Genomic DNA, 12,784 nt, shown 5'->3' with positions numbered 1-12,784 from the left:
ATTAGCAACCCAAGTTTCACCTAATGAAATAATTATTATCCTTCAATGGGAGTTATACATTATAAAGAAAAAAGCAAAGAAAGATGCAAGGACACCAGTCACATGCTCAAACTTCCATGCTGTTATCTCGTGCCAGATGGCTTTTTCCGAAGTACAAAATTGTGTGACGGGAATTTCTTAATAGCACGCTGTTAAAACCGATTTTATTATTTCTTTTATTAGATAAATAATTATATTAATTATTTTTTTTTATGTTTTAATACATTTTTTATTTATTTAAACTAAATATGGTATGATCCTATATTATTTGGTTGTATTGCAGAAAATTTATGTAATTAGTTAATGAATTATTAAGCTTGGAGTTATATATAGTACTTCAATTCTTTATTTATCATAATTGTTCTAGATTATAAGATGTAACAAAATGTTTTGACTCTATTATTGGGGTAGTGGCCTTAATGTAAATAAATGGGTATAGTTTTGAGATACATACAATATCATATAATCTTATCATTGTCCATAGTTAAAGCGAAATCTATTATTATATATTAATTTAGACTTGAGAAGTTAGTATATTTTATTTAATATTTATATGATTTTGGTGTTGTCAACAAGTGATGCTATACTTAAAGATTATACCTTACTACATTGAACTTTGTATATAATAAATAAATAAATAAATTATATACGGTGCTCAATAAAAAAATCACTACACTGTTTTTTATTGAAAAATATATTCAAAAGATTTTCACAAAACAGTTGGATTTTAAAAATCTAACCAGTGTATTTTTTTAAAATTATTTTAGAATTATATTATTTATAGTAATATTATAGTATTTATATTAATAGTACATTGATCGGAATATGACATTGAAAATTATTAATACATAAAATTTATAAAGAATATGATAAGGTGAAAATACACATTAGTAAAGATTATAATAAAAGAGATCTTATCGATAATTCTTTTATAAGGTAGCATTGCCTAAACTTGGTACTGAAAAGACTTGGCTGCCTTCATATATGCGTTTAGATATAGAATGGTAGACAAACTATTATATATGCATCTAAACTCAATTTTGTTAATCTTCTGTTAACTGTTACAGTCAGTTAGAAAAGCTGCTTGTTGCGTTCTCAAAATTTTCAATGCACAATCCTCTCTACAATATAAACACAACAAATGTACATATGTTGTTTACAGTTTCCCTTTCACCTTGGTCTCTGTATCATCTCAGCTTCTTCCTCCTGTTTTAACAGTAAAACATCACATTCTTCACCCTCTCTTTCAATGCTGGTAAGGGCCGGACAGATGATCCATTGCTCGTGCGTGTGCATCTCCCTTTAGCATTTTCGGTTGCCTCTGGTTCAATGTAGAATCGAGCTCGGTAGGCTGCTAGATGAGCATAATATGCTGGAGGCACTGCATACGTAAAGAGCAAATATACATTACAGATTTCTCATACTTTTACAGAATTTACCACACTCCGCTGCACTATTGCCAACAGAAACAGATGGTGTAATCATGCTGTGAGATAATTTGGAAATTAATGGATGTAGTAATCATGTAAGTGGTAGATTAGGAGTTACCAACAGAAACAGATCGAGTGCACCGAGCGTACCTGCAATCAAATGATCCATTAATTTGAATCATGATAACTGGAAAGGCAACATGTAACATTAAACAAATCAATATTCTTACGTGTAACAGAGGTTGTTGGTCAGAGACTGGATCTCATCTGCTGTGAAGTTATTTTCATCCCACAGAACATGATAGTGAGCAGGTCGACTTGTCCCCTGTCAATTTCCGGTTTGAAGGTAAACATGTTTAATATGCAGGGCTTGTAATGCCAAACTTTCCTCACACATTATGATTTGAAAACCATAAGGCAAAAACCTCTAAGATTATAGTCCATACCTGGATTCCCGCATGACTACACAGATAGAAGTCAAACTCAGTTGGATGACAGATCTTAGAGTCCACCACCGTCCCTGCATTTGGAAACTTCATGTAGATATTTATCTTAACATTTTTTAATTATAGATGGAAAAAGCTAGCTACCTCATGATGGAATTCGATTGATAAACTCAGAAAGAGGTTTTAAGTAGTCATCTGTTTATTTTTATCCAGAAATCCTAGTTTCTTTCGAAAGGAATTGGCTAGATACTGGAGACACCATTTATGTTCTCAATTTTTACTTAAGCGAACCATGAATCCCAGAACGAACAAAAAGCACTGGTTTTTACCAGGTAATATATTCCCACTCTTCTCAGTGCTGCTTCTGTCACTGTGATTGCTTGCAAACAGCCTAGTGTGATGCCTCTTTTGAACCACAATGAATGTAACTGGAGGTTGGTAAGTAGATTCCAGTGATGCACAGGCCTGCACATAACCACAGTATAAGCATAGGATTAACATAGTTAATAAGCACAATATGTCTTTATGTTAACCAACCTTCCGTATGGCATCAAGTTCATACAGTAGAACCTGGTAGAACTGGCCTTCACTGACACCATCTCTACACAAATTTTGGAGGACATCAGAAAACTTTGAACTAAAATAGTTTGAAGCGTAGCTATTCATTAAGTGTAAATTAGTCTTTTTTGTTTGCCATCTCATCTAATATAAATAAATAAACTTATCAGGATGAAACTAAAGATTGCAAGTCATAGCTGGCAGACCTGTAAAAGATTATCCTCAGTGGCTTTTGTCCAGTGGCCTTCTTAAATGCAAGTAAGAGCTCCCTGCATGACCATGAATTTATTTAAATTTCCATCAGTATATTGGCACATCAATAAAAAATGCACGGAATGGATCCACCCTCGTTACCTAATAAGTGTTACAGAGCATGGGAGGACATGATATGATGAAAAAAAGCATGCAGTAACCTCAAAAAAGACTGGTTTTCAAGTAAGCAAGCTTTTGCAGAATGAAATTTTAGCCAGGAAAGCTTTTGAAACTTGATATTGACCATGTTAATGCATCTAGAGACCTTAAAACCGTAAACTGAGTCCACTACCAAACTCAAGTCGAACCACTTAATGTGGCACCACCACGTACTGACGTAGTTCACAACTTTAAACTCCATTGTCTCAAAATTTATCGGGCAGTTTGTTCATATAAGACAAAGTTGAAGATGATCAAGATGACCAACAAGCTATGACTTGGAATTATGACTTCATCTATATGACTCCATACCAAATAAGTGATTGATGGGCTGAAATAATCTTAAATGAACAAACCTGATCATGCCTCCAGTAACTGTTCCCCGTTGAGGATCCTGCCAGGTTTTGAACAGATCTTGAATTAATTCTTGCCTATGAGGCTGAGCACATACCAGTCCAGCGTACTTTGTCACTTCTGGCCAGTCTTGTGAGGCCACAACCTGCATTCCAGCAATCATTAAGGCTAAGGAGCAACATGTTATCAGCTTTTAACATACAGGATTCAACTTACTTACAGCAGCTATAGATGGACTAGAGTCCTCTCCAGATTCTGGATGAGTTACATCAGCCCCAAATATTATTGTTGGAATGTCACTAACCAAAGGAATTCTCCAACTTAAAGCATCTAAGAGCACAGTATTTCTTCCCCCCATCTAAAAAATAAAAATCTTGAGAAATAGTCTTGATTTAAAGAAGAACAATGCAAATTAAATCATTACCTAACAATTTCTGTGATCATGATTAGTTAAGAGAACAGATCATTCAGTTATGACTGACCTTGACATTTATTTTAAGGGAGAGATTTGCCAAGTATTGTCTGCCAATCTTGAAGACATGTTTTGTGAGGCAGCATTGAGAAATCAAACCCAGATCTGTTTCACAAATTCGTTTAAGATCACCTGAATGCAAAACAAATTACTCATAGTCAAAACAAAAGCGGCATATCTAATCTCAACAGCGGGAGGGTGTCTGTTTAAACAGAGTGAAAGAGTTAAAGCTTGAAGATGATGTTTAAAAATTAATGATTTAAATATTAATAATGTATATACCTCTATATGCAGGCTGTATTCATACAATATTATCCAGCTAAACATAATCAAATTGAGTGTACAGATATATAGTTGCAAGGTGGAACATACCATACAGAGAGCCATTGTTGTCTGGAAGAATGGCAATGAGTAATTCCAGTTCTTTTCCTTCAAGTTTGTTTTCAGCAGCATGATATACATATTTCAGTGCTTTCTTAACTTGATCTGGTCTTGCTGAATATATAGGAATTACAGGATCTCGATTAAATTCCTGAAATAAAGTCCAATTGATGTTCAGGCATTGAAGGAGACTATTGGAAGCAATACTATTTTTTTTTGCTCAGTTATTGGAAGCAATACTATAGATAATTGCTGAGATAGCATTCAATTTAGCCGAAAAAAAGGTCAGGAAGATTCACCATGCCAGAGACTTGGCACATCTGAACCAACTCCTGACAAAAACAATGAGCAGTGCTCTCCTGAACACTTCGTGAGAAGTTGATACAAGCCCAGTATCTTACAGTGCTTCCATTTATCACTTTCTGCAGCAAAGCAACAAGAATTGCCCTTCTTTAGATAGAAGTAACATGGAGTAAAATATAAGGATGCCATTTCGGGTGAAGTCTTGGTATCTTTCACACCTTGACATAGACTAACCTTGTTCATCATATTCCACTGACCAACTTGAGGCAAATATTCTTTTTCTTTTCCAGTATCGTTATACTTCAGCTTTAGAAAGAAAGAGGACAAAAGAACAAAATGTTAGAGAGTAAGAAGCTGTATCATGTAGAAGAATTGACAATGACTGCCAGAAAGAAAGAAGGAAAAAAAAAAGAATTAACAGTGACTTCAACATTACCCATGGAGCAGGAAGAACCCGAGCCTCAATTGATGCAAGCTTGCTGTCTATGCTGATGCCAAACTCTTTTGCATAAGGATCTTGATCATAATTATTTTGATGAACTGTCTGTAAAGACACCAAAAAACTTTTAGGTCATCATTGTTTTCTCCAGGCAGGCAAAAACTGAAATGCACACTAATTTCATCCACCTTGCTATTGTTATCCTTTATTACTATGATGACAAATAAGACAACTTGCTAATTTCCATGTTGATGAATATAATTATTATCTGCTATGGTTCAGTGACTGAAGTAAAACAACACAGCAAGAAAGCAATTAACTAAAAGTAGCCTATACAATATTCTTTAAGTTTTATATTCATCTGTTTATTCGAAAAAGACACCAAATAATCCAAGGAACTGTGCTTTAGACCTGTAAGATATCCAATTCTTGTTCACGAGGTCTTTGGCAGGAAACTTTTAGCAGAGAAGTAATCTGTTTTTCATTCAGCCCTTTTGTATATCTCTGTCCTTCAACTATCTTGCAAGCCTGTGATAGGATTTATATTACGTTGGTTGGAACCCTCCATGCTGCATACAAGCTTAAAGAAAATTGGGCAATGCATACCTCCATGGGCAAGTAGTTCACCTTTTTCTCATTTCCTACTTGAAGGCAAGGTAGGTGTGCATATCTAATTGTATATCCATACATCTCTTGAAAGTACTCAACAACTGATTTCATGTTCATATGCTCATCAAGTGGGAAACTGATGAAAGGAAAACAAAAAAAATTTAATTTCCAGGAAGAAGCAAAGACAAACTTTCAAATTTGAGAAACAGGAGGCCAAGTTCAAGAAAAAATATACCTTAGCTCCCTTGTTGGCTGAGTTGTCAACCCTGAAACCCTGTACTTTCTGCGTACATTTCCCCTGTGAGTCACTTCCACTTTTACACCTCTGAGGGCTTTCTTAACCTAAAAAACATTCCCAAAAAGATAAATTGCAATTTGCCAGTCTAAGTGAAGGATAGATATAAACTTCCTACATGTTAATGTGATTTCAGAAGAAGCTGTCAGAGCTAAAAGCCTACAATGAATAGTGATGAGAATGCCATTAGACTATAGCTACGTGGCAAAGTACCATAGTGTTGTCTCAAACGTTAGAAGAAACATGGATATGTTGTTGAAGCAGTTACCAGGACTTGACATTATGGTTTTTTATGTCATATAATGGTATCCGAGTTTGCACAACATTTGAGGCAAAATGAAATTGACCACTATCACTCTATCAGGAACTAGATGTAAATAGCAAGAGGGTTACATCACGGCCTTGGGAATTGAATTTATAAATCTGGTTTGGATGCAACAAACTCCTGTTTTTAAGTTGCAGTTCAGAATTTCAATCCTTACCTGGAGATGGTGAAGATTTTGCAACCTGTGTTATAACTACTACAGTGTTCGAATGTTAAACTACAGGATCTACTTATAATTTTCAAGAATGCCAACAATGACGATGTTTATATGCATTGCAAGGAGGGAAGCCATCATGAGCCACACAGTACAATACCTTAACACGATCTGCATCTGACATTGGCCTTGAATACACATCTTTACCCAAAATTTGAGCAACAAAATCAATGACAGGTAGTGGTTCAATGAATGCAGTCGTTGACATATCTAACACAAAAAGACAAGATAAGAACAAAGCAGACTATTGGATTCCAGCATAAAAAAAAGGCTGATAAAAGCAATGCTTCTATCAATTGAGAATGTCTAGTAGGATTTTACCAATGTTCAGTGACAATCCCATCTGAGTAGGTCTTATACTCTGGTAGAAGCCGCGCCATGATTCTAAGCCACCTCCCAGTGCTTGTGGTTTCTTGATATGAGGAGAGTAAAGGAACCTTCCAACTGATATGTACCTATATTCATCGAAATAAAGATTATGACAAGTTAGAATCTGCTGTCAGTGGGATCATACCTCACAAAAGAAACAGAAGAAAAAGTTAAAACAAATAAGATGCACCTTTGAGCCGCAAGTTCCCTTAACACAGTATCGATAATATTAAGGGCTTCTTGAGGGGTATCAACTTGAATCCCAGAAAGCAGGTTGCTCAATTGTGCCATGCTAGCGAGAGCTACAAACTTTATTGTCACTTTAAATTCCCTTCTCCTGATTAAATTAGCAGTATTTGCATCAAAACCTTCAGTAGTTGAAACAGATCACGGATATATTCCAATTAAAGTGAACCAGTTAAGGAGAAAATTAGTATGAACCAGTTTTAATGGATGAATTACCTAGCATTGCCCGTTCCTTCATCATCATCAGCCAATATTACATTGAACTTCTTAGAGGTAAAAGGCAGTGATCCTGCTGTGTATAGGTTTTTCCTTCCATCAAAAACAGGAAGCCTCATCCCCAAGTCGCTGTTTCTGTGAAGTTTAACTAGCTCTGTCATAATAGCTTTGTTCAGTTTACGAGAAGCAACTTCCGGGTTTATTTCTACCTGTTCCAAGAAACATTACACAACAATAAATTGTCAAACCTAAGTCTCAGCATTTCACCTAGTTAACCATTAGTAGTATTTTTTTTTTAAATAGAGCAAAACTTACACTATAATGACTCAAGTCAGAACCTGGTATCTCAGCAAGAAAATGGTTGGCTTTAACCATACACTTAGTTCCCAACTGGCCATAGCCAGGCCTTCTGTGGAACATAAGGCTCTTGCATGGAATAGAACCCATGCTTGACTCAAGCTTTGCATCTTGTAACCTATCTACTTTATGTCCTCTGACTCTTCTCCTTCCATTTTTCCTTCCCAGACTCTTCTTGCCATCTTCAAATCTATCCCCACTTTTGATGATCATTTGGGGTGATTTCTTCTGATTCATGGAACTCTTTAGAGGTTCCCTTGACACCACATGGTTCTCCTTCAGGTCTCTCATATGCATGTGAGGCATTTCTGTAGAACAAACAATATTCAATTAGTTGATTTAAGTAATTCTATCTCAATGAGAGAGAGAGAGAGAGAGAGAGAGAGAGGGTTCACCAAAAGACGAGACAGATCACAAAGTGATGACTCAAAAAACTACCTTTGAAAGGTAATGGCTTAACATTGTACACGTTTTCTGCGAGAATCTTACCATAAGGGATTGGTTTTTAGAGAACCGTGAAAACAAATGGGAAAACACGAAGCAGTGTAACGGTTGCAGCAAGCTAAAAAAAGGAGGGAAAGAGAAAAAGAAAAGAAAGAGGAGATGTATATAGCATCAAATATCGATAGTGTTTTACTCTATAGCTCTGCATATTCTCTGAATAGGATGACCAAAAGAGACATGCAAACATGCAAAAAAGCAAGAATCCACGGAGCAAAGATTCAGAAAAACCTCCAACCATGAAAAGAAATGAACAAAGAAACAAAGAATTACCAAGTGTGAAAGAAGTTAAAGACAAGTTCATACACAAGCCATTTGTCGGCTCATGAAAAGTTCATAAACAAGTTCATGAAAAACAAAAACAAGCACATTTCCATTAGCAAACAAAAATATGCAGCTAGCTTTCGCCATCTCCATGGTTTTTAATGTTATATACCATGTAGCTGTGAAGCCATTGTTACATGTATGGTTTCTCATATCTTCCCTCCCTCTCCCTGTGGAATCATCTTAGCTTTCAATATTAGGACTCAAAGGGAAAAAAAGAACGAAGAATTTGGATCAGCTTCTCCAGTGGAAGTAAAACATAGTTCAGTGAGAAGGACCACAATTTTACATTGTGGGTTTAATCCTGATCATAGCGGCAATTGTGCCGCCTGTGGTCCTAGTGGCATTGAAGGCTGTATTTTTCTCCAACTTCTTTGCGGGACAGCTTGTAATCTAGCATGTATAAACTGCTTTTTTCAGAGGAGTATAAAGGAGCTTTAACTCCTCCCAAAGCCCACCAACAGCGACTAAACATAAGCACCAGACAGCACACAAAGAACAGAACAGAAACACAACAGATAGGAAAATCAGCGCCTCAAACGGATAACAGTAGTAACAATTAGGCTTAAAAACTGGTAGATTCGGATAACTCTTGGCTCAACCCTAAAACAAAGCAGTAAAGTCCTCAAATACTTTGCAGCTTATGTCGTTTTCCTTGTTGTTTATTAACCGGACACATTGTATTGTTCTGAACTTTTTTCGCTTTTGCTTTGGGATAAGTTTAGCTGCAATTTGTCAGCTGCACCTTTTTCTGGCAGGGAGGCATTTATATTCAGCATAGAAAATTTGGAACGTGAGGATAAATGCAATAGTTACCAACCGTGGGATTATTACAAGACATGAAGAACAATCAAATGACATGTCCCTTTCCTTTCAGTGGAGATAAATGGTCCAACCTCAACTCTTATTTTAGCTAATACTTGGGCTCAAATGTATGGCCCATTGAAGGAAAAACAATTACACAAATAATTATTTGAAAAGAAAAGGAACAAGAAATCTCACATTCGGGAAACTAAATTATGATTTGATTTCACAATGAAAAAGTAGTTTCAAGATTCTGAATTTCATAAACCCCAGGAATTTACAGGGTTTTGAAACTACAAACAATTGGTTGCAAATGCAGGCAACTTTACCAACCCAAAGGGGCCTTTTCTTTTTAAAAATTGCAGAGTGTGAAGAAAAAAAAAGCTTAAGGTACACCTGAGCTCAGCCCAAAGCGTACAGGCAGACAGCTAGCTGAACCAAGCAAATGAAGAACCCAACAACATGAAATTATAGCAGTCTGATTTGATCTACTTAGAAAGGTATAAAGACCTAAAGGGAACATACAAGAGTTTAAAGTATCTTTAGGTCTAAGCGATGGAAACACTGAACTTGAAATCACAACAAATTAAGGAGTAGTACCATTTATACTCATATATACTTTAAATTTTGCAGGAAAAGAAAAGAAAAAAGGTAAGTAGAAATAGCCAATAGTTGTACTATCTTTGTAATAAAATCCAAGTCAAAAATGACAGTCTCCCAGATAATCCAAGCTGTCTGCATGAAGCAGTACAGTTGTGTCGTGGAGCTGCCCTTCAGAACAAGATTCATTGACTATAATACAGGGGTTTTGGCTTTTTTGGGTTTTAGAATCACTAGGCAGGCACTGCCAATCCTATTCTACAACCATCACCATCTATAGACTTTACTTATAGGTACATTTTTCATGAAATTTTCTTTTTCCTAATCTTTGGGTTTATGTTCTTTCATAGAAATTCCCACAATTCCCCCTATTCTTTGCTTTGGTAAGAGTTTAAATTTTAACACTCGTTGAAAGTTTTAAGGCAAAAAAAGGCCAATTTACTTAAAAAGTAATGTTGTTTCCATAATTAATAGGAACAATTATATCTCAATTTCTGCACATTTTTATAGTATATTATACCTTCATTGTGCATCAAAACCGATGTCACTACCTATGAATTTAAACATATATATATATATATATATATATATATTGACAAGATATTTAGCCAACATTGTCGATCCTCAAAACATATGATTGTCTACAAAACGATAAAAAGAGAAAAACATTAAAAAGGTAAGACAAAAAAAACAAACGAAAAGCTCAAAGCACTAACAAAACCATTACTATTGATCACGAAAAAGAAAAGTGAGGAGAAAAAGCTTAGGACCAGCCGAAATATGACCAAAAAGGATAGCTTCCCTTTAAAAAAACAAGAAAGAAAAAAACCCACACCTTTTGTTTTTTTCTCCTAGGTGATGGCTATGTATCAAAGAGGAATATCCGTAATTCTCCTCTGCTACGCAGATATGGCTGAGAATCAAACGCCAAGCGCCATACCAACATCCATAGCAATCATGAAACGTAGATATGGAAAGAGAGGAAACAGAGAGAAAGAGAGAGAGAGCAAGTCAAAGAGTAAGGATAAATATTATATTTATTTTCATTTCCAAATTTAACTCGTATATTTTTATCCGACTTTTACTGTCTTTTTACTCCTAAATGCTATGAAAAACAAATATACAACTTAACAATTATAGTTGATATAGACTAGAGAGTAAGTTTTGTACTTTCCTCCTTGAGGGGTTAAAAGCAAAAGTCTGTAAAAACGCCGATAGTAGTTATTGAAGGAGAGAGGGAGGGTAAGTAGGGTGAATCTGCAACGAACCTTTTGCTTTTACGTTTCCTTATGGAACATCACGTTAGCAATAAATGCGGTTATTTCCTCATCAGCTTTCTCAACAACCAGAAATTCCAGCGCCCATACTCTGCAAAGAATATATTTTTAAGTGCTGATCGATTATTTAGTGACAGAAAGAAAGATCAGGGCTGGAGATATTGGCAAAGCTTAGATATATGTGCAGCAAACTGCGGCTATATAGCTATACAAAGTAAGAGAAACGGGTTTTGTGTAGCATAGGCCAAATCTTTACTGTACTATGGCTAAAGATTCAGATATCAGAGACATGGAAAGCAGATGAAATGGTGCCACATGGAATTTGGGGTCCTTGGTATAGTAGTATACTAGTGGTCGGCAAGTTTTGTAGGTGCTGGATAGTGAGTATTTTGGGTAAGTGAGCTATGAAAGTCGAAAGATTGTGAAAAAAAAAAGAAGATACATGGACCCTAGGAGGTGAAATGTACGAGGATAACAAATTAAAGACAAGATCTAGAGACCTAAAAAGAAAGAGAGAGAGATTTAATGCATGAGATTAAAAGTAAAACTGCCTGCAAGAGATATGGACATTAAAGCACAAGCTGTCAAAGTAAAGCAAGATCAACAATGTGCATGGGTTTGAGTCAAAACCAAAGAGAGAGTTTGAAAGCTTAATACCCATTTCAGAGTTAATGAAGTGGCACTTTGCAAAAAAAAAAACTTGATCTTAGAAGGAAATCCTGACCTAATCATGATATTGCTAATAGTTGAAAGGAGGAAAGCTCCAGGAAAGAGAGTGTTTTTTTTTTTTCAGGGATGAAATAATGAAACTTGATTAAAAACTGTTGCTGAAAAGAAAGAATGTCTTTCTTGGAAAACGAAGCACACGAATATACCAGGGAAGCGCAAGCTGTGAAGAAGGGGTATGAAAAGATTATGGGGGGTCGAGTATTTTTGGGAATGGTTTCTTTCCTTAGATTATTATAATAATGATTCTCAGCTTTCCATCCATCAGCAAACACTCACCACCTTTAAGAAAAGGAAACTTTAAACGAGAAAGAGTGTGGGAAATAGCTTTCTGAGATGGGGGGAGCTTTAGGCCTTTGTTTCTTTCTTTCTTCGAGCATGAAAGCGTGCAACTGATAAAAACTGATGAACTTTTGCATTTATAAACAGCAAAAGAGAAATGGGATTTGAATAAAAAGCATAGCAAAGCTAACGTTTGAAATTAAACCAATTAAAAATAAACTAAAACAAATCGATAAAAGGTGTAAGATTCCATACTCTGAGACCGAGAAGGAAAGATAACAGAGGTAGTGGTGGGTGTTGGTGGACTAGTCTATCTCTGTGGCAAGGCTTTCAGTGCTTTTCCAAGCTGGTTTTTTATTTCTAATCCTTGAAGATCTGACGTATATGAATAAAGAAAAGATCGTTGAATAATTGATGAAAAAAAGAGAGAGTGTGTCAGGTTCTGGGGGGTGGATATGTGGCCGGAATTTGAGATTCCGGTGAAAGAGAAAGAGAAAAGAGAGAGATGAGGATGATATGTATGTGAGACAGAGAGAGTAAGAGGTGTAAAGCAAAAGGTTGAGTTGGGTCTTTAAAAAAGGATAGAAGGCAGGTTCTCCTTTCGAGGCTCTTATATACTACTACTACTACTACTGAGTAGCATTACGTGATGAATTATGGATTTACAAGTGAAAAAACATATAATTACATAGCCAACAAAAAATGTATACTACTATTTACATCGACCCGTAGGGCAAATTTCGTTTGTTTCTTTTTCTTTCCGGGTGAGTGCTTTTCTATGGCGGCAATTAGGGGAGAAAAGATTG

General features: G+C 35.8%; 1 protein-coding gene across 6 annotated transcripts; it reads right to left on the bottom strand.

The window, feature by feature from the left end:
• Nucleotides 1,035–12,540, bottom strand: LOC18588680 (protein argonaute PNH1). Of its 6 annotated transcripts, XM_018128412.1 has the most exons (24): nt 12,234–12,540; nt 10,962–11,061; nt 7,423–7,772; nt 7,108–7,316; nt 6,836–6,982; nt 6,598–6,731; nt 6,377–6,486; nt 5,678–5,784; nt 5,440–5,578; nt 5,245–5,361; nt 4,831–4,938; nt 4,629–4,700; nt 4,391–4,513; nt 4,083–4,242; nt 3,721–3,842; nt 3,459–3,596; nt 3,241–3,383; nt 2,680–2,742; nt 2,453–2,516; nt 2,245–2,380; nt 1,916–1,989; nt 1,700–1,794; nt 1,588–1,619; nt 1,035–1,420 (listed from the first exon to the last, which is right to left on the bottom strand). In XM_018128412.1, the coding sequence occupies exons 3-24, from the start codon at nt 7,768–7,770 to the stop codon at nt 1,251–1,253; spliced, it is 2,811 nt and encodes a 936-aa protein (XP_017983901.1). In that variant the 5' UTR covers nt 7,771–7,772; nt 10,962–11,061; nt 12,234–12,540; the 3' UTR covers nt 1,035–1,250. The 6 variants fall into 6 exon arrangements, with proteins under 6 accessions (XP_017983901.1, XP_007013311.2, XP_017983899.1 ...); XM_007013249.2 differs by lacking the exons at nt 10,962–11,061; nt 12,234–12,540 and adding an exon at nt 8,402–8,624; XM_018128410.1 differs by lacking the exons at nt 10,962–11,061; nt 12,234–12,540 and adding an exon at nt 8,239–8,284.

The sequence above is a fragment of the Theobroma cacao genome, chromosome 9 (assembly GCF_000208745.1).
Source record: "Theobroma cacao cultivar B97-61/B2 chromosome 9, Criollo_cocoa_genome_V2, whole genome shotgun sequence".
Lineage (NCBI taxonomy): Eukaryota > Viridiplantae > Streptophyta > Magnoliopsida > Malvales > Malvaceae > Theobroma > Theobroma cacao.
The sequence above is the reverse complement of the archived record's forward strand: the minus strand, read 5'-3'. Positions and strand labels throughout refer to the sequence as shown.